Below are 21,035 nucleotides of genomic sequence, written 5' to 3'. Positions count from 1 at the left end.
GAAAAGAAATGTTAAATCATGAATACCAATACTAATCACATCGCCATGTGGCTTCCTAAAACAGTTTAGTTTATACCCATCTAAGTATTAATTTATATGTATATATTCATCCATATTGAACACAAAACAAAGAAGCTCTAGCAGGCACCTAGCGGGCGAGGGGAGAGGGGTGAGGGGCGATGGGGTCACAGGGGTGGCCCCATGACAGGCAAGTTTTCAGTGGGTCTCTGCTCAAATGGGAGCCTGGAGCACTCTTCCTCATGCCTCCCTCTTCCCCGCCCCCACCCCCAAGCACTCCAAGGCTTGAGAAGGGGGAAGTTTCTTTCCCTGAAGAAGTTTGGGGTGTCCACACACGCCTTTCTCCATGTGTGATCCCAGCCAGCATTTAAGGGAGGACACAGGAGATCAAAGTATTTGGATACTTGTTTCACTTCTTATTTGGGCCCGTCCCTCCAGCAGTGCCGGGTGGGGTGGGTGTAGATGGGAGCTTTGCTGCTCCTTGGCCTTGCGTAGCTCTGGAGAGACTGGGGCAGTCACCAAGGGGCAAAGCAGATCTGCTGGGCCTGGCCGAGATGTAGAGAGCAGACAGTGGTGCTGTCAGGCCCGAGCTGGGAGCCAAAAGCCCGGGGGCGCCAGGGCGTGGGGAGCTGAGTGGGCAGCCCATGGGCCGTGCGGGAGCCGCTGCACAGATCCCTGACCTACTTCCAGGGCCCCTTTCTCTTCAAGGAGCTGCTAAGAATCCATAAATTAAGGAAATTAACTGATGGGGCCTGCGGCATCTTTGTAAGCTATTTAAATCTATAAATTAACAACATCTTCTGCATATATCAAGTAATTGAACTAACTGCAGGGATGTAACTTTAATGAGAAAATTTCCCCCTTCTCCTGTAGTTCGAGCTCTAAAGTAAATAAATAAATAAAACCTTCCCTTAGGAGGAAAGTTTCTCCTTATTCCCGCGTGGAGAAGTTACAGTACGGCGGTGCGGGCCCTCTTTCCACGCGCGAGGTCTCCTGGTCAAGGAAGGCAGGCCCCCCACCTTGTCCTCTATTCACCAGCGCCCCTCCCGTGAGTGAAGCCGCTAGAGGGCGTCCAGGTCCGGCTGGAGCTCGGGGTGGGGGCCCCCGCGCCGTCCCCGGCCGGAGCGCACCGGTCCTCCAGCTCGAGCCTGGCTCTGGCCCGGGCGTCCCCGCAGCCGGACGGGGGCGCAGTGCAGGCCGGGCGCAGTGCACCGGAGGCTCCGCGCTCCGTTTCCTAGGAGCCGGGAAATGGTCCAGGAGGAGGAGGGGGGACGGGCGGGGCGCAAGGGAAACAGGAGAAAGAGGAAGGGGAGGAGGAGGTAGAAGAGGAGGAGGTAGAAGAGGAGGAGGAAGGGGCAGCCGACTCGAGGACCAGGAGGGACGCCCCGGGCGCAGGCCTCAGCGCCGCGGGGAGTCTTGGCGGTAGACGTCTCCATCGCGCCGCGCGCGTAAAGGAAATGGCGCGTCTGGCGGCGGGGGGCCGGCCGGGCGCCCCCCGTGCGCCCCTCCCCCGCGGTGGCCGACCGCGTGTCCGCAGACGTCACGGGCGGCGCTGCTCCCCGGTAGAGGGGCAGCCGGTGCAGAGACCCGGGGAGGAAGGCCAGGGAGGGGGAGGGGCGGCACCGGCCCCCGGCTCCTCTGCAGCCCCGGCCGACTCGCAGCCCAGTTTCTTCCCAAGTCCCGCCCCTACCCTCGGGCGCCGCGGCGGCGGCTGCTCTCCTCTTTGTAACCGAGGAGTCAAGAAATGTGAGAAACGTGCCCTGTGTTACTTATTTGGGAGCCGAAAATTTATGCCCAGCTGAAAGCGCCCGGGGAAATATTACATCAGATGAAATGACAATGATTAAAATCAGCTTCTCCCCCGCCCCCTCCCGAGCCCGGAGGAGGCCCGGGCGCCGCGTGGCTGGCCGGCGGGGGGCGGGGGGCTGGGCGGCGGAGGGCGCGGGGGCCTGGGCGCATCGCTCCCGGGAGGGTCCTGGCGGAGGCCCCGGCGGGAAGGCGCGGACTCCGGGGGAGGCGGGTGGTGATCGCCCGGCTGAAGGAAGGGAAACGGCGCGTTTTTGTCGCCAAGCGCGGCAGGCGCGGGCGCGCGGAGCTAATTGCGACTCTAATCCTCTGCCCCGCGGCGCAGCCGAGCCCCGAGCCAGGAGTCGCCGCGCGCTCCCGCTCGCGCTCGCAGCGCTGGGTAATTTGGAGCCGGATCGCTGCCCTTTGCGTCCGGGCTCGGCCGCGACGGGACGCGGGCTACGGGCTAAGGTGGGGGGCTGGCTTTCTCGCCAGCAATCGGGGAAGGCCGCTGGAGAGAGAGGAGGGAGGAGAGGAGGTGGGAGCGGCGGGAGGGCAGCCGGAGAGCGGCGCGAAGAGGAGGCGGCGGCGGCGGCCGCGAGGAGGGGAGGAGGCGAGGGGAGGGCGGGGAGGGGAGGCCCCGGCGCGCCGCGCCGCGAGGGGCCGCGCGAAGCGGGGGCCGGGGCGGGAGGGGTGGGTGGGGGGAGGGTTGGGGGCGAGAGAGAAAGTAACTCCAGGACGAGACCGGAGCGACCCGCGCAGCAAGCAGAGGCGGCGAGGCTGCGCCCGGCGCCCGAGACCAGCGGCTGCGCGGGGCGGGGGCTGCGCCCGAGTCCGATCCGCCGCTCCGGCTCCGAGGTAAGCCTCGCGCGGGCGGCCACCGCTCAGCGACGCGCACCCCTGTCCCTAAAGTGGCTGCGATACCCAGAAAGTCGCCCGGCCGTGATTCGGACGTGGGAGGGGCGGCTGCTTTGTCCCGGTGCAGGGCGGCGGGGGCTGGCGGCACGGGGGCACCCAGCACAAAGGCCTGGTGCGGGAGGGGGGGACTGCCCACGTGGGCCGGCCCTGGCCCCGGGTGGACCCTCCCCACGCGGGCGGGCACCGAGCTTCCTGCCGCACGGGGAGGTGGGGGTGAGGGGGTGTTCACGTCCCGGCACTCGGGCCTCAGTGCCGGGCCGAGCGCCCTGCAGGGCCGGCGTGTTTCCGGGGTCAGAACCTGGCTCACGCAGCCGGGGCTTCGGCTGACTGGGCCCGGCTTGGTGTCCAAATCAGAGAGAGAAAAAGTCTCCAACGGGACAGATGTGTGTCCTCTGACGCCCACCCGCGAGTCCGAAACGGAGCGGGAGGGGCTGGTGGTCGTCCCAAGCGCGCGGGGTCTGGAGCCCCAGGCGGGCCGCGCGGAGACGCGATCGCCGACTCCGGATCCCCGATTCCCGCCGGTACCCCCTGACCTGGACGCGCGCACCGGCACACTCTCAAACAACCCCCCTCCCCCGTAGCTGGAGCGCGTTTTAGTCCTCCCGCGCCCCCCACCTCCGGCTGCAGAAAGATCAGCTTCAAGTTTTCACTCTGCGTCTCAAATGTGCATGAAGGAATTTAAGTGCACGAGTGAATAACAGCATTAGTTTCAATTAATTTTTTTTTAAATCCCGGCAACAATAAACTTTGAGAACAAAAGCGCTTTTACGTCCTTAATTAGGCGAGCTTCCCATCTGTGGTCTCTAAGTATCTGCCTCTTGATTTAACTTTGTCTTCCGCCCCGCCCGTGCCGCACACCCTCGCGGTCCTGCAAGGCGCTCTGGGTGCCGCGGCCACCGCCGCCCGCGGCGCCGCCGGCCTGCACCCAGCCGGCTCCGGCCGCCCCGAACGAAGTTCACACCGGCCGGCGGGCTCCACGGCCGGGCTGGCGCGCGCCAGGTGGCCCGCCTGCCTCCCTTCCGGCCCGCCCCCTGGACGATTCTGCAGGCCCCTGGCCCTCTTGCCCGGGGCTGGCGCCCTGGGCGCAGACCTGAAGGGAGTTCTCGAGCCGCCTTCTGTTTACCTTTTATGGTTAAAATAACAGCTTAGCAAAGAAGCGACTTCACGAAGAAGCGATTTAGTGAAATCGTCTCAAGCTGCCGCAGCTCAGCCAGTTTAATCACCCCCAGAGAGCTGAACAACTGCGAGCACAATAGGACACAAAATCATTTTGTGTGTAAATGAGCGTGGCATTCTGCTCGCTTCCCTCTGCTCGGGCGGGCGGGGCTCGGTGGCGGGCGGGCGCGGGACCCCGGGCTCCCGCCGCAGCTTGGAGAAGCGGGTCAGTACCCAGCCGGTTTGGAAACCCGCGGGCCGTGCAGCACACGACCGCCGAGGCCCCTGCAACAGGCGGTTTGGCTGAGCCTCGGGAGGGGCGTGGCGAGCTGGGGCTGGTCGTGGGTTTGATGCTGGTGCTGGCGGAATGAACTTGTGTCTCTTCCTACACCCACTTTATGCTTCTGACCTTGGCAGTGGTCTCGGGGAAAGGGTCGTTGTCCAGCACAGATGCGTTTGTCGGAGGGAGCAGTGGAGGTTCGCGGCAAGGCGTACAGCCTGGGGCTTCCAATGGTGAGTTTCTGGTGTGCCATGAACATCAGGTGGTGCCTGCGATGGAAAAGTCTGGGTGAGAACACGATCGAGCAGCTTTTGTGATGGGTACTTGGTGTTAAATGTCACTTCTGAGTAGTGTCCTGGCAGTAGGGCCGGCATTGTGCAGTCTGCTTTGATAGACGTTCCATCGGAATTCCTTCCAGCACAGTTTATCCTCAGTGTGGCTTTCCTTCTGACTCCTCCCCAGCAGAGCCTCCCAGGGCAGGATAGCCCATTCCTGAGATACGTTTTGGTTTCTCAGAACTTCCTTGAGATAAGTGACCTGGTTTTCTTTTTGAAGCTTGCGGGAACTCAGGAATGCCCAAAGCAGCAGACCCTGGACAGCTAGAAGTTAAACATGACTGTCTGCTAATAGCCACCCCCCACCGGTTTCCTGTCAGAGGACTTGCCAGGACACCGAGGGCAGGACAAATCCTGGGAGAGTGGCCCGGCTTAAATTTGCAGGATTTGATTCTCATTGGACCTTGGTTCATGTGTTAAAACTGGATGTTGAATTTCAAGGCACAAAGTCAATCCTTGAGAGAGGTTCGGGTTAAACCTGCAACGGATAAGTCCAGGTTTAGGTATATGGAAGCCAGTGGGGGCGGGGGGGTGATAGTCACTGTGCACGTCTCCCCCAGCCCCGGGTCAGTGGAAGGGGTCTGCTTAAACCTGCTCTCCTCCAGCTCTCCTGCATGGGGCCTGCAGGAGTTCTCAGACAGCTTCTAGAGACTGTGGGACAGGCTTATTTCAGGTGGTTGCGGCTGAGAGGAGAGGCAGGAGAGAGTGTTCATTAGCTGAGCTGCTGTCTCCTTCTGGCCAGCTTTCTCTAATGCCTTGGGGCTGTGATCCCAAAGGGATCTGGAATATATTAGGCACAGACAAGACCATTCCCGGGGTCTGGGGTGAAACTGCAGAGGTGCAGGCTGGGCAAACAAAGAGAAGTTTTCTTCTCTAAGGAGCCACAGGGGGAGCGGTGGCTTCCTAAGTGACTTTCGCTCTTCCCTGGCTTCTCTGTGTCCAGCCAGTTGCAAACTGCATCTTAACACTGCAGAGATGGTGTTCAAAGAGGTCCTGGGGCTCCGCAGCCCATGGAGGGTGGGGGGATCCTCTCTGAGCTGTGGTTCCCAGGGTTCTCTCTGAAGTAAGAGGAGACATGCTTGGTAACGTGTCTCAAAACCAAAATACCAAGAAAATCAGATTTGTTCTGAAACATTTTGGGGGCAATAATGGTGAGCATATGTTTCAGTACTGTCATTAGCTGAATTAGCAGACATGGAGCTGCCCTGAAAACACATGTGAGTGTGTGTGTGTGTGTGTGTGTGTGTGTGTGTATAAGTAATCTCCTATGGCCCGGAGGCTTGCTTTGGGGTGTGGGGACAGGATAGTAGCGGGCAGTGTGGTAGGGCATGGGGTTCTGGGACGCATGTTCATAAAGGACGATTGTAAGCATCTTTGACTGGGAGACACGGCGCCCAGGACCACTGAGGAGTAAGTCCTGTCTGGTTGTGTTGGTGCTTCCCACAGATACTCTGGGCAGCGATGGAAGCCTAGATGCCTCACCGCAAGGAGCGGCCGAGCGGGTCCTCGCTTCACGCCCACGGCAGCACTGGCCCCGCGGTGAGAGCCAGCAGGGTGGGCTGGGTCAAGGGCTGGTGTCCTCCTATTTGCCGTCTTCCCAAGCGCCAGCTCACTGGCTGCCCTTCCTCGCAGCTGCAGCCACAGCGGTGGCATTCAAGAGACGGCTGTTGACTGGCCGCACGATTATGTATTTTTTTTGGAAACAAAAATGCTCTTAATTTGATGTGAAATTTACTACATGTATAAAACTCAATGCCTTAGGTGCTGAGGAAGTCCCTAATTTAGAGGTGTCTCGTTACTGAGACAAACTTGCAAAAACCCCTGAATCCCAATTCACAAATTGGTGATTCGTTTGTCAGGGGATATTTCACATCTAACACAGAAGCCCACGACCTTTAATTAGAATTTTGCAGTTTGTTTTATGCCCCTGGAGGCTGACACCTTGAACAAAATTTTTTTTTTTCTTGATTTCTTATTGCTAATAAGCATCTTTCTTTTTTCCCTCTGGTACTTTGAAGAAAATGATGCGAATACACTTAATTACAGTGGTGGCCACAATTTGTCAGCTGAATATGTGATCAGGCACAGGCAGAAGTGATCTGATTAGATCTGTGATCACATTGGCAGTAAAAGGAGTGCATAGCTCCGTCGTGGAGAAACCCTTGTTTTGTGCCTTGTTTCCATCTCCAGGAGGGAGGAAGCATGTCTCGGTTGTCTCTCACCCGGTCGCCTGTGTCTCCCCTGGCCGCCCAGGGGATCCCACTGCCAGCCCAGCTCACTAAGTCCAACGCGCCTGTGCACATCGACGTGGGCGGCCACATGTACACCAGCAGCCTGGCCACGCTCACCAAGTACCCTGACTCCAGGTAAGAGCCGAGCCCCTCATGGCACCGGGGCGTGCAGTGGTGACAGGCAGCATCTGTAGCCTGCTACCAGCCAACACGCAGGGCTCTCCAAGGCCCCCCTGCTCCTAGACCTGGGGAACTGGGGTTCAGGAAGCTGAGTGCCCCTGTCAATGGCCGCTTTGCACAGGGACTTGTGACCCTGAGCTGGTGGCATTGGTAGTGTTAGGGGGAGTTCCTGACTCACTGGCAGAGGCCACTTTTCAGAGCCAGCCCCGCCTGCAGCTGGCCAGCAGCTGGCTGGGGAACCTCATGTTCCTTCAGGTTACTCTTGAGTGAGACTCAAGCCCGGCCTTTGCAGGGGACCGTTCGTGAGCAATGCTGCGTACTTCTTGGCGTCATGCTGGGGAGAAATAGTCCATCCTGTTTCCGAGCCTAACCCTTGGGATAGAGCATAAGGGGAAGGGTGAGGGGCAGCTGCAATTTGTCCTCTTTGCCTGTTTGGGTGGCCACTGCTGGACCCTAAGGGCTAGCAGCAGGCTCCCTTGGATTTGGGGGGGTTGCAGCGACTGGCTAGGAATTCCGTGATGTTCGGGAGTATCCACAGCTGTGGACAAGCATGAGCCACATACCGCCATCAGCGGGCAAAGCGTCTCCGACCAGGACCCTCCCTGCAGGGAGCTTTACACTCCGCCCAGCTCCCCGGTGCTCCTGACTCCTGGACTCATCTGTGGGAGGCGCCGGGCACTGCTGACTCTCCTGCTTTTGCCTCTCAGGCATTTCTCTCCTAGGGGCAGACCTGGCTTCCGCCTGTAACAGCAGGGCTGGCCAGAGGTGGGACGGGTCTCTGAGCATCTCCTGGAGATGATGCCGCACGCTACTTGCTGAGCCGGGGACCGCTCGCTCCTGGTACAGTGAGGCGGCCGCCACTGAGGGCTGGCGGCGGGAGGGCCACGGCTGCAGGGCATCACCTCTGTTTTAGACATTTAAAATAAAAAGAGGAGTTAATTAATCCCCCAGACACCGAGGGGGAGCGGCTCCGGGAAGCTTTCTGATCCGGCTGCCTCGTCGCCGGTGTGGCCGCGCAGAGCACGGAGGATTCATAGCGTGTGGAAGTGGCGGCTTTGGGAGCTCGTTGGAGGCCAGGGTGGCGCCCTCCAGGGGGGAGTGCTGGAGGTGGATGCGGTGTGTCGTTCAGAATTTGGGGCATCGGGTGCAGGTGACGGTTGGAGCTTCGCTCCCTCAGCAGACAGAGGCTAGGCCTGGGGCGCTTGTGACCTGGGGGTCTCGGAGGGGCAGCATCCGGGAGGCCACGTCAGCCGTGTCGGCCTGGCGCTCTCTGGCAGAGCCCTGTCGAGGATGGGAGATGGATTCCACTTATTTAATTTCAATTTAGCCTTCTGCGGCATTCGCGCCTTGTTTGAGATAGATCATCCCTTAATCGGTCGACGACGTCTGTGAGTGAAATTCATGAAACCCTTGCCCACAACGTCTCTGAAGAGTGTTCCCTGAAATCAGACACTTGCCTTTCTGGAGTAATCATGGCCCAGGCCTGCGGGGAACGGCCTCCTCATTCTGTCTCCAGGCTGCTGCCTGGAACAGGGCGGGCAGGGGGTGGTCCTCCCCTCCCAGACCCACAGCCCGTCCTCACCCATTGTCCTGCTCTGATGTGGGGCGGGCCATCTTGCTGGCCCGTGACCTTTGGGACCCGCGGGCCAGCAGGATGTGCCCAGAGCGGGTGGCGGTCTGCATTCTTTCCTGGGGCCTCAGGATGGATCTGTTCTGCCTGGATGGCTTCCGGCTCACAGGAGAGCTGCTCCTCAGGCCTGAAGCTTGGGCCTAGAGGCCAGTGGAGGGTGGTGTGACCTGTAGGACAGTCAGGACAGTGGGTCAGGCCAGGCCTGAGAAGTGGGTTGGGCAGCTCTGCTGGCCAGAGCCCCTCAGATCTCTCTCATCCTTCTTTGAGTAAATTATTAAAATTAAAAAACTGTTTTTCACTAATTCTGGAAACAAAGGTCAATCCCTCATCCAGGGTCACCGACGTATAAGTCACCTGGAGATGGAGAATTGTGTTAAGGTCACCGGGGGTGGAGGGGGTTCTGGATGTCAGCAAAGTCCCACCCTGGGCAATGCCGGGAGCGCCCCCCAGCCCCTCAGGTCCCGGTGCCCACAGAGCTGTGCCTGGGCTCCTGGTTCTTGGCAAGGCAGGAAGCGCCAACGGGTCCTCGCCCAGAGCCGGCCCCGCCCAGCTGCCCGGGGCTGGGAGTGGACTCCTGTGTCTGCCAGCGCACTTGGAACATCGTTTAGCTCCTGCCATGGCAGCCCCACGCTTGCGTTCATCCTCGCTGTGGGAAGCAACAAATTAAGATGTCCAGGAACTTTAGAACTAATAAAACCTGCCACTGAAACATGCAGGAAATTGGAGCCGAGGCTTAAAAAAAAAAAAGGAAGAAAGAAGAAAAAGAAAACAACCCCTATCAGCTGGGGTCAGAACCGGCCAGCTTATTCTGTGGAAGACTTCTGAAGTTGGTACCCCGAACCTGCAGTCTCCCTCAGAGAGTGGCCTGCGGTGGCAATGGACTCTTAAGACCACACACACGTGTCGGGAGCTCCCTTTGAAGTGACTAACCTTCCCTCAAGCTGCTCATGTCCTTGATAGCTTCAGACCCTGAGGGCATGAAAGGCCTTAGTCTGTGAAGAGACACCGAACCTGGAAAGACCTAGAACCAGCCAGTCCTGAAATAAGGCAGATTGAGAGCCTTCTAGCCTTGGACCCATAAGACAACCTAGAACCCAGGAAGCCCTGGAATGTGGTGGATTGGGAGTCGTCTAGACCAGCAGGTCTGGAGCTTCACAGCCTGATGTCAGGAGGGTTTGCAACACAAGCAGCCGTGGGACATTGCTTGCTGCACAGAGCTTGAGCTCAGCCAGGGAGGGTGGAGAAAATTGCAGGGAGACTGAGGCTTCACACGTGCTGGCTCACCTATGGAAATGGCTCTCACTTCTTCCTGCTGGTGCCACGTGGGGTCCCTCAGCAGTCTGCGGATGACTGCCCGTGGCACCTGGTGCCTCGCTCGGTCCTGTCTGTCTCCAGGGCTGCTGGGTGACCCTTATTCTGATACCTGGACGCCCAAGCTCTGCTGAGGTCAGGTCTTGGGGAGTTTGAGGCCTGGAATAGGCCTTGGAGCCCACAGAGCTGTGCAGCGGGGCTGTGTTCTCCAGTATCATTGCCATCAGGCCTGGGGGTTGATGGGGCTCCGTGGCCTTTGGAGCTCTGAGATGAGCTGTATGTGGGTGACCGCAGCACTGGTTCCACAGGCTCGGGCCTCTCCACGCCTCCCCATGGGCTCTGGCCTGCTCATGCCCTTCTACGAGGCAGCCTTGCCCTTTATATGGCCCCGCTGGGCCATGTCCCCAGAGTGAGAACAGGTTAGTCACTCTACCCCTGGGCAGACCCTCCTGGCCAATGCCTGAAGTGTACCAGGCCACCAGAGCGGCTGGTGTCAATGGAAGGCCCCGAGAGAGGCTTTGGGTGCCGTGACCCCCCAGCTCATTGCCCTGGCACACAGTGGCAGGAGTGGGGCAGGGCCTGCGGAGGGGGCTGCTGAGGGAGAGGGGAGCCTTCCTGGGAGGCTTGTACAGGTTGGGCTGGAAGGCCTGGGGCCCAGGTCGGGGCCACCCTTCTCCCGGGCTGTGCAGGGTCCAGCTGGGGACATGTATGTGGCCCTGCCTGTCGGCCGAAGGATGTCTGGAGATGCTGCCCCTGGGGAGACGCCGCCGACCTCCCTGCAGTTCCCGAGTCAAGCTCTTGGCTGTCCCCACCCCTCTTCGGGGTATCCTAACTCTCCCCCCCGGGGCCTGGGGTCTGCAGGGGAAGTTAGCCAAACCAGAGCCTGCCGCCCTGGGAAGTGGGGAGGCCTGGTTCCTCCTCCCTGGAGTGGAGAGGGCCAGGCATCAGGGCGCCCCGAGAGCCTGCTGCAGGTCCTGTGCTTCTGTCAGAGCCACTGTCCTTCAGAAGGTGGGGTGCTGGGACCTGGCCTCCCCTCGCGGTCCCCTCCCCCGTGCGCACTCGCTGTAGCACACGTGCACGCATTGGAGCACGTGTGTGCGCTGTTCTGTGTGCATCCACGCTGGTATGTGTGTACACACTGGGGTGTGCGCGTGTGTGTGTGTGTGTGTGTACGTGCGTGCACTGTAGCTGCACACACACGTGCTGTCCCCGGTGCCTGCCTCTGTTCTCCCCTAGGGTTCCCTGAGCGCAGAGCTGTGGGTGGTTCGTCTGTGAGTTTGTTGAGCGTACGTAGCTGTGTCTCTGGTGGACCCGTGCTGCCTGGTGTGTCCCGCACCGGATGTGTCTGGGTCTGCCTGTGGTTTGTGTGTTGTGAGCGAGGGGACCATGTGACGCCGTGCCTGCTGCCCGGGTGTGTCCTGTCCGCTGCTCGTTCACGCAGGTTGGGGGAGGTGGATGTGTGTGACCCGGGAGCGCGGCAGCTGGTTTACATGTGTTCACTGGACGGGCGGCCGTGAGCTGGCGTGTCTGGTGGTCAGTGGGGGTTTTCTGGGCGGTTCTGTCCAGCAAGGGTTTGTGTGCGTGGGACGGGGTGGCTGTGTCTGTGTCTCGCTGTGGTTTTCCAGGCCTGTAGCCTGTGTCAGCGGGCAGGCGGGCGTACAGAGCCGGGTGTGCCTCTCTCTGGCTGTGGCTTGTGCGTGTAGGCGGGGCGTGTGCATGTGCTGGTTGCCGCGCTGGTGTCCCGGCTGCCGCTGGTGTGTGCAAACATCCTTTTCAGTCCTGGCGCAGCCCAGAGTCACCGTGTAAGGCCCCTCGCCCCTCCAGCAGGGCGAGCTCTAAGGAGTCGGGGTGGGGCAGGTGGACCTGCCCTTCCATCCCACATCTCCGCCCCCATCTCTCCCAGAATAAGCCGCCTCTTCAATGGCACCGAGCCCATCGTCCTGGACAGTTTGAAGCAACATTATTTCATCGACCGGGATGGGGAGATTTTCCGCTATGTCCTGAGCTTCCTGCGGACGTCGAAACTGCTGCTCCCAGATGACTTCAAGGTCAGTCCGCAGCTGGCAGCTGCGCGGCACACTGCCTGTGCGGTGGCGTTCCACAGGGTAGGCTGTGACTTCATAAATGGACCCACAGTTGTCACGGCAACCATAAAAACTTAAACGATGAAGCCGAGGGCTAAATCAGTTTTCCTAAACTAATTTTGTTTTCTCACATTTTTAGCTTATTTATCAGGGTGTAACAGCAGTTAAGCAGCGGCAGCGGCGCTTACCCCGGTTTCATGTTTGTCGTGTTGAACGACTGTCGTGTGCCGGAGTTACAGGAGTTAGAGGTTCCCAGATCTGTTCCTCGTAGGCACTTGGCAGGGGGAAAACTGATCCAGTCCAAACACCCTTAAACAAAAGCTTGCCCCCAGGTCTCCGGGCGAGCCTGTCTGCGGCAGCTGACCTGGTTCTGAGAGTCCTGCCTCCGGTGCTGGGCCCCTCACGGCATGGGGATCCCGGAGGCAGGAAGCCCATGCCTGGGCTACCCCAGCTCCAACCAGCAAATGTCCTTCCTTTCTTTCTTCCTGCCAGCACCCAGAGGACCCCAGTGGCCCTGGGGCTGTTTCATCCCTCATTCAGTTCAGTTCCTGGGTGCCAACAGCCGAACTCCGGCTGAACATGCAGTGAAAGACAAGGCAGACATGGGTCCTGTCCCCATAGTGGTTACGGTCTAGTGGGAAGACAGACGATGAACCAAAAAACACTTGAATTCCACAGGGGCAAACACTTCAGAGAAGCAGAGAGCACTGTGAGAGGGAACCACGCGGAGAGCGGGCCCGGGTGGGTTTGGAGGCAAGGCTGTTTCTCTGGGTGATGGCGGAGGAACGGGGGCAGACAGGTGTGAGGGCCTTGGTGGGAAGCGGAGAGGGGAGGGCAAGGAGCTGGATGGGTGGCAGCCTGGGACCGTATGAACTGGGAAGGAAAGAGCAGGAAGGAAGGCTGCTGCTTGGTGTCAGGACCTTGGTGGCTGGCTCAGCATTCGGCTTTTTACCCTGAATGCAGTGGAAGGGTTGTGAGTAGGGCCATGACCGTCAGATCTGTTGTGTGGAAAAGGATATGCAGGGGAGCAGGAGGGTAGAGGCAGTGAAGGTGGAACAGAGTCGGTAGATCAGATTCACGCTTAGGAAGAAGATGCAGGAGCCACGGGTGTGGATGGAGAGGGTCGTGGGCTCTCGAGGGCGCCTCTGGCCTGCAGCTTGAGTCCTGAGTGGCTGTGTGGAGGCCCAGGGTAGAACAGGCTGTGGGGGAGTGGCACAGCACTCCTGTGTGGAAGAGCTGGTGGGGCACCCGGGGGAGATGTTCTGGGCTATGAGGAAGGAAGTGGGGTTGTTGGTTTGCAGACATCGTTTCAAACCTTGCATGGATGAGAGCAAAGGCCCGGCATGGTGCCCTGAGGAACCCCTGTGGAGGGACAGGATGGGTTCTTTTAAATGTTTGAATTTTATTTTATTTATTTTTTATACAGCAGTTCTTATGAGTTACCTATTTTATACATATTAGTGTACACATGTCAATCCCAATTTCCCAATTCATCCCACCACCATCCTACCCCCCGCCACTTTCCCCCCTCGGTGTCCATACGTTTGTTCTCTACATCTGTGTCTCTATTTCTGCCCTGCAGACCGGTTCATCTGTACCATTTTTCTCGGTTCCACATACACGTGTTAATATACGATATTTGTTTTTCTCTTTCTGACTTACTTCACTCTGTAAGACAGTCTCTAGCTCCACAGGATGGGTTCTTGACTGATAACAGGCCTGGGGAGGCTTCCCCTGGGGTGACTCCGAAAGCTGGGGTCAGTCAGCAGGAGGAACGGACTTAGGGACAGTGGGGTGGGCCCGGCTTTGGGGGTTGGGCTTCCTTGACTCCCCCCCAGGGGTCCTCAGGCTCACCAGCCGGACTTGAGCTGAGTGGTGTGGTCATGGGTCCTCAGCTACTCAGGGCTGGGGTGGGTGTGGGTGGACATGTGTTTGACCGGGGCAGTGGTCTGATCATCAGGGCCTGAGGGGTGGTTGGTGCGAGCCCGCCAGCCCGGGAGTGGGCTGCTGGTGAGAGGTGGGTGTCCCCCAGACACCTCCTCACACTGCCTGCAAGGGCAGGGGCCGACCTTGTCCTTTAAGCTTCACCCCGTCTTTGAGCTGGATGTTTACATCCATTTTATAGATGAGGAAACTGAGGCTCAGAGAAGGTCTGGTAGATAATGATGCCGAAAATCCAACCCAGACAGGTCTGTTTCGCCTCCCTGCCCCGCAGTGAGCTCCTCCAGGGCAGGTGAGGACGGGGCTGCCCCGTGCCTTGCTGACAAATCAGTAGGTTTCCAGGCATCCGCACAGCCTCTGGCTCCTCTAACCTAGCCTCCGGGTCTATCCAGAGGCTTCTCCCTGCTTCAGGGGGATGAAGCCACCCCCAGTGCTTGGGACCAGATGGAAGAGCTCATGGGGTCTTGGGACAGGTGCACACCAGCCGCTGCCTGCATGGAGGCAACACCTTTTTGGGGGGCACACGTTCAGCTGAGACTCGTTTTCCCCATCCCTACAATGGGGACAAACCATCCCAGACCACACTGTGCCCTGGGGGTGCGGGGTGTGAGGGGGGGCCCCCTGGAGCCGGCCCGGCACATCCCCACCACCCCCAGCCGTGTGTGCGTGCCCACAGGACTTCAGCCTGCTGTACGAGGAGGCGCGCTACTACCAGCTGCAGCCCATGGTGCGCGAGCTGGAGCGCTGGCAGCAGGAGCAGGCGCAGCGGCGCCGCAGCCGGGCCTGCGACTGCCTGGTGGTGCGGGTCACGCCGGACCTGGGTGAGCGGATCGCGCTCAGCGGCGAGAAGGCTCTCATCGAGGAGGTCTTCCCCGAGACCGGGGACGTCATGTGCAACTCGGTCAACGCCGGCTGGAACCAGGACCCCACGCACGTCATCCGCTTCCCGCTCAACGGCTACTGCCGGCTCAACTCGGTGCAGGTGAGGGCTGGCCGGCCGCCGCCTCCCCCGTGCCTCGCCGACGCCCTCCGGCGGCAGAGGGAGATGGAGGGAGGCTCGGTCCCGGCAATGGCGAGGCCCTCCGTGCCGTCTTACAGAAAAGGCAACAATGTGTCGATGCATAATTTATGTCCCGCTCATAATTAAATGATGGCGCCTGGGGGATGGACTTAAAAAAATTGATCTATGCTTTTTTTTTTTTCTTTCCCGAAAGGATGTTCTATAAAAATGGCCTAGAGTATTTTCAACAAAGTGTGCTTCATTTGACACCCAGAGTCTGACTTTGGATTCAGATTAAACCCAGGCAGTGGGAGCAGCAGGTCAGAGGCTGAGAGTGGCGGCGGCCTGGAGCCCCCCTACTCATCATGCTGCCCGGGGCCACCAGCACCCAAACAGCCGCCCCGTGCGTGTTTGGACTGGCTTTCCCCAGAGGGGTCTAAGAGCTGGGAAGCCCCACGTGGAGTGGAGGCCTATTTTCCATCAGCTCTTCCAGACCCAAGAGCAGACTCCTATTTCAGGCTTGTTGCAGAGTGGACTTTGTGGGGAAAATTCCACAAGGTGTCCGTCAGAACTTGCTAGGTGCAGGACCCAGGTGTCAGACACAGTGACCAGGCCCTGCCCTCACAGAGGCGCAAGCCCGCCCACGTGGACACGGAGACCTGCAGAGACTCAGACATCAGGAGGACGCCTCCTCTCCACCCCAAGCTCCCTTGAGCTGATGGGCCCCCAGGCATCAAACCATCTGGGACTCGCAGCTCAGGGAAGCAGGTGGCTGCCCAGAGGCTGGGGGCAGGGTCTCTATTACTGGGGCCTCAGTGAGGGAGGGGGACCTGGAACCATGTGTCTGGAGAGAGAGGGGCCCAATCAAGGTTGTGGACCCCTGAGGGCAGCAGGGTTTGGCTGTTTGAGGGGCCCTGGGGCCTGGCCGCCCCTGTCCCTTCTGTGGCTGCCCCGCTGGATGTTCTGCAGGGACTTCTGTCAGGAAGCAAGACATGTCTTAACAGGAGAAGGTAGCTTGCCCGGGGCTAGTGCCCACTTGCCCACCAGGCAGGGCAGGCAGACTCTTACAGCTGGGCGGGACTGACCCCTGTTTCTTCCCCGGCAGGTCCTGGAGAGGCTGTTCCAGAGGGGTTTCAGCATGGCTGCGTCCTGCGGGGGTGGCGTGGACTCGTCCCAGTTCAGTGAATATGTGCTTTGCCGGGAGGAGCGGCGACCGCAGCCCACGCCCACTGCTGTCCGAATAAAGCAGGAGCCCCTGGACTAGGCCCTGCCTCGGTGCCCACCTGAGGCCTTTGGGCCCTGGGGACACCCCAGGGACCAGGAAACAGTACTGGGGAGTTCTGCCTATGCCTGCTTAGCGGTGGCCATGAGACTGAGGGTGGGGCTGGAGGGTCCAAAGCCTGCCCAGAGAGCCCCAAGGCCCCATGTGTCATGGCAACAGAATGTGGGATGCTGGAGGCATGTCCACTGAAGGACTGTTGATGTGACCCAAAGATGCCGAGGTGGGAGAACTCGGCCACCAGTTGTCTGGGCCCCTCAGCTCCCAGTCCGGTCCTCGGGGCTCCGCGTGTGCCAAGGCAGGGTCAGCAGAGGCCTCCCCAGTGCACGCCGAGGAGCTGTCCATCCTTCACCACACGGCAGACTCCAGTGGGTCTCCTTGCATCAGAGATGGCTTATTTTTCTACAGTATTTAAGACGGAAGTAACTGTAAGTGCACAAGTCAGAGAGGCCGACAAGGACCGATGCTTCTTTATCTGGTGCTCAGCTCAGTCGGACGCGCAGCATGTCTGCATGGGGGGTAGAAGAGCTGCTGGACACTCGGGCCCAGGTGCCCGCAGAGCAGGGCTTGGAAACTTCTGGTTCCTGCTCTAGGAGCAGATGCAGGGATGGCGGTGCCACAGGGGCTGAAACTGGGCTCCCACGGGGTGGGGCTGCTGGGAGGAGGGTGGTACAGGTGTGGGGGATGGATAGCTGTGGAGCCACTTGAGACCCTACCTTTGCTGCCACCTGGGGCACAGGCCACACTTGAGAGCCACCTGACCAACTAATGCCCAGGGCCTTCGATTCCTGTCTATGCGTGCGCACACCTGGGCTCCCATAGAAGTCATCTCCCCATCGGGACCAGCCACGGGGCCACACCACATCCTTACCTCAGGAATGGGCCCCACGGTGAAGGGGCCCATCTGTCAGCAGCATCCTCTGGGTCCCCAGCTCAGGAAGCCGTCCCCCACTCTGATTTTCCCACACTCATATGCACACTGAATTTTAATTAGACTGTTACACTAGCTTGCCAGTAAGACCCGGACAGAGTCATACCTTGGGTTCTTGGCCCCGGATTCCAACGAGGACTGCCTCTGAGGGGTCCTCACAGACCTGCTGCCTCTCAGATGACAGGCCCAGAGATGGATACCGCCTGCCTTGTCACACACAGTTCCCCTCCCCTCCCCTCCCGAGATGGCTCTTTCCCAGGTTGGAGAAACCGCAGAGAACTGCTGGGTGGGCGGGGCGTCCTGGCCAGCACTGCCCCTTGTACGATGCCTGTAGACTTGTATATGACTCCTTTAATATTGTAAAGATGCTGATGTACAATTGTCGCGTGTTTGTGTAAACACATTATGTTCCTAGTTCATGCCATAAATGATGCTATAAAGCGAAAGACTGAGGCTCCATCCTGTGCAGAAGCGGCAGCCAGATTCCAGCATTCCGTGCTGTGCAGGGAGGTTTGGGGATGGGATTCCTCCCTCGGTTCCTTCAGTTCAGATGAGGAAGAACCAACAGCCGTAACTGGGGGAGGGGCAGGAACAAGGGTCCTGAGCTTGCTGTTGTTAATTGCATTTGGGTGTTTCCTCACTGCTGTGCCTGTCCCCCCTGGGCAGCGCAGATTCGGAATTCTGATTCACAGCCCCTAACCAGATGCAGGCTGGGGAAAGGCAGACCCAAAGTGTCCAGGGACTTTTGAACCCAGTCTTCAATGTTTGTGATTTTTCCCTCCCTCTGGTTTTTGGTTGAGGTTGACGGCCTCTTTAGAGCGCCGCAGGGCAGTAGGAGAAGGTGGCAGGCGGTCCACGCATGGCTCAGGCCAGCCAGGGGACACGCAGCCCTTCGCATGAGGACAGGTCACCCTAGCTCAGCACAAGGCCTCGAGGCGTCTCTTTCCGAGGAGTTTGAATGTACTTACGCAGGCCTCCAATTTTAATGAGCCTTTTTGTATTTCTCCTCAAAGTCCTTATGTTCTAACTGACCAGGACCCTTTCCCATGCCAGTAAGGGCCACCAGCCTCTCCCTGCCTGGGGGACGGGCCACAGCCATGTGCTGTCTGAGGCCGCAGAGCAGTCGCCATCCCACTGTACAATCGAATTTGCTGGACAGACTTGCCAACCTTCTCCTTTGCTCAGCAACATGCCTACAGTTGGCACACGGGCATTTTGGCATCTGAGGTTCACGTCTGAGAGGAGGAGAAAGTGTTGTGTTTATTAGAAAGGAAGTCTTGTGGAAACAGCTCAGTGCCGTGTGTGTTCATGGATTTTTATAGTATGATAACCAGCATGGTTGCCGGTCGGTGGAGATTCCCTAACATTTTCAAGCAAACTATCATTTTGATTAAACCACTGTGCTAAAAAAAAAAAAAAAAAAGAGTAACTACCTTACTGAATGTTACTCTTATCTCCTTACTAATTAAGACAAACCAGGAAGTATGATTTAGGGAATTTCTAAATTTGTAGAGAAGTACCATGTTCCCAAAGTGATGCAAAAATTCTAAGATAGTCCCTATAAACAGTAAGTACAAACATCTTTATGCTTCCTGGAATGGATATGCTATATTGTAAGTAATCTCTTGATCAGTTGCCAGCGATATAAGTGTTACTTCTGCTCTTCATAAATTATTCTTGATTATAAGCAACTGGACAGATAGCTGTGCCAACACTTCCCTGTTCCCCACCAGACCTCTGCCCGTGCAGGAACTCTGCAAAGCTACAACAGGTGGCTTTGGCCACTGTCCTAATGACACGGAGCTCAGAGTCAGGTCACGACACTAATATCTTTTAAAAAGCTTTTTTTTTTTTTTTAATTTAAAGCTACCACTTGACTGTGTTCCGTAGAATAAATAAAGGATATTTTATGAATTATACACCCAGCTCTAGCGCTTCGTTTCTAATCCACCGAGGCAGCCGCAAGAAGGTGCTCTGGCTTGAGTGACTCTTAAGCCGCTGCTCCCCACACGTGGGACTTGGCTTGACCACTGAATAAGCACCTTGAGTAGCTCTAGTCCCAAATACTGAACCTTCCTGATCTAGGTGAGGAGTTGCCGTGGAGGGTTGGGCCCTTTTGCACTATATTCATTTTGTGCACGTGTATATGTAAACCAAACCACTAACACATTTGACAAAGGGGCAGAGAAGCATGGATGTGAGAACTGGCTCCGTTGAGCCCCTGACCAAGGTTGAGTCCAGCAGAGCCTAATTAGAGCACGGGGTTGGAGATTACCCTTCTTCCCATCCAGGAGGCAGACCTGCCAAGATGGCCCCATCCCATCAGGCCCTGGCCACCCTCCTGACTCCCCAGAGACAGGACGACAGCTGCAGGGGCCCTGCAGGACCCACAAGACTGGAGTTCCTCCTAAGTGGATGATGAGATGGAACGTTCAAATGCAGGAGCTGCCAGAGGATTTTCAGTTCGAGGCAGGGCACTTGGTTCAAGCCAATGGGGAGTTCTAGACAGAGCTGGAGGGCCAGCTCTTGGCTAGAGAGCACAGCTGCTGCCCTTGAGCCTGATATCTGGGCTGATGAGGGATGTTGTAAGAACTGTGATGTCACAGTTTGATGGTCTCGACTTCTGTTGACTTTAAGGTGGGTGGGCAGATGTGTTTAGCACAAAGACAGCCACGTAACGCTGGCCTTGGCTCAGATGTGATGAGACGTGGCTGACCGTCGTTTTGCTCACCCCCATGCCACCCAAAGGAGACGGCTCCATGTAGAAAGAAGCCTTGCCCTACCTGAAGATTGAGGCTCATGAGGCAGCCCTTTGTGGACCAAGAGAAAGAAAAGAGTATGGGTGGCAGCTAAGGGCAGCTTCCTGCCAGGAGCCAGACTAGCAGTGACATTCTCTCAGAAGAATCAGAGTGACCCAGATGGAACCCAACCCCAGGGAGGGTTGTGGGTCAGAAGAGGATTTCACAGCCCCTGCCTCAGTCCCTGCCCTCAAGTCCTCGGTAAGTCCAGGGGCATGGCTCTGAGAGCTGTTAGTGGAAGGAGAGCCCAGCCCCTGGGAAGCCCCCCACCCTCACCCCCTGCCCCTGGTTGATCTTGTTTGGGAACACCAGATGGCAGCTGTCTTCTCCCAAGCCCCAGAGCTGGAAAAACAAGACACCTGCTTGACCCGTGGGGAGCTCTTCAAACCTCAGAGGCTCAGGCAGAGTGGGGGCCAATCCTGGGATATGTATCCAGGCGTTGCTGCCTGTAGGTAGTTGTTTATTCACAGAAAGGAGGCCCCCTGTGTTTCCAACTCACCCTCTTACCCCCAGTGGAAGGATGTCTTGGACAGTATTTGTGCTATTTTGGGGTCATGTAACTTTGACTTGAACAGTGAGCCAGGTGGCCGCAGAGGCTTTGGACCTCGGTCAGCAAAAGGGTCCTGCTTACTGCAAAGATCTTTATCTTCCTGGCCACCTGTGCCATTGATGGTTTGACAGCCAGCATGTACCAGCCACTGCAGGTACTTGGAGGACAAGACAGCCCACAGGGCTAAGAGAAGACGTCTGTTTATCCACAAGAATTGTTTACTTGAGGTCCTGTAAAGTTATCTGGAAAAGACCTTTCCATAGTACAGTTTTCAAGTTTGTCGTAACATCGAATATAGACGACCCGCAAATCCCTTGACTCGCAAGTAGAGCCGGCAACCTCCCCGGCCTCAGTGACTGGCACCTCCATAGTGAACAGGGCTTCTCTGAAATTCTAATGAGAGATCCAGGGACAGAGGCAGGCACACGCCCAAGGGGGAATACAAAGGAGATGGCTGGAGGTCAGTTGCATTTGGATTCTCCTCTTTGTTTCCATTACACAGAACAGCCAATCCTGACAGCCATCTCTGGGCCTCGCTACTGAGCTGGACAGCACTCTTACTCGACTGAGTCATGGCTCTAGGATGACAACAGCTGGGTCATCCAGGCC

General features: G+C 58.0%; 1 protein-coding gene across 1 annotated transcript; it reads left to right on the top strand.

The window, feature by feature from the left end:
* Positions 1-2,520: 2,520 nt before the first annotated feature.
* Positions 2,521-18,501, top strand: KCTD15 (potassium channel tetramerization domain containing 15). Its single transcript, XM_030874440.2, has 7 exons — positions 2,521-2,661; positions 4,294-4,389; positions 5,938-6,030; positions 6,682-6,857; positions 11,747-11,891; positions 14,545-14,850; positions 15,974-18,501. The coding sequence occupies exons 3-7, from the start codon at positions 5,965-5,967 to the stop codon at positions 16,130-16,132; spliced, it is 852 nt and encodes a 283-aa protein (XP_030730300.1). The 5' UTR covers positions 2,521-2,661; positions 4,294-4,389; positions 5,938-5,964; the 3' UTR covers positions 16,133-18,501.
* The last annotated feature ends 2,534 nt before the right edge of the window (positions 18,502-21,035 follow it).

This window comes from Globicephala melas, chromosome 19 (assembly GCF_963455315.2).
Source record: "Globicephala melas chromosome 19, mGloMel1.2, whole genome shotgun sequence".
In the NCBI taxonomy this organism is placed as follows: Eukaryota; Metazoa; Chordata; class Mammalia; order Artiodactyla; family Delphinidae; genus Globicephala; species Globicephala melas.
This window is presented reverse-complemented; position numbering and strand designations above follow the sequence as displayed.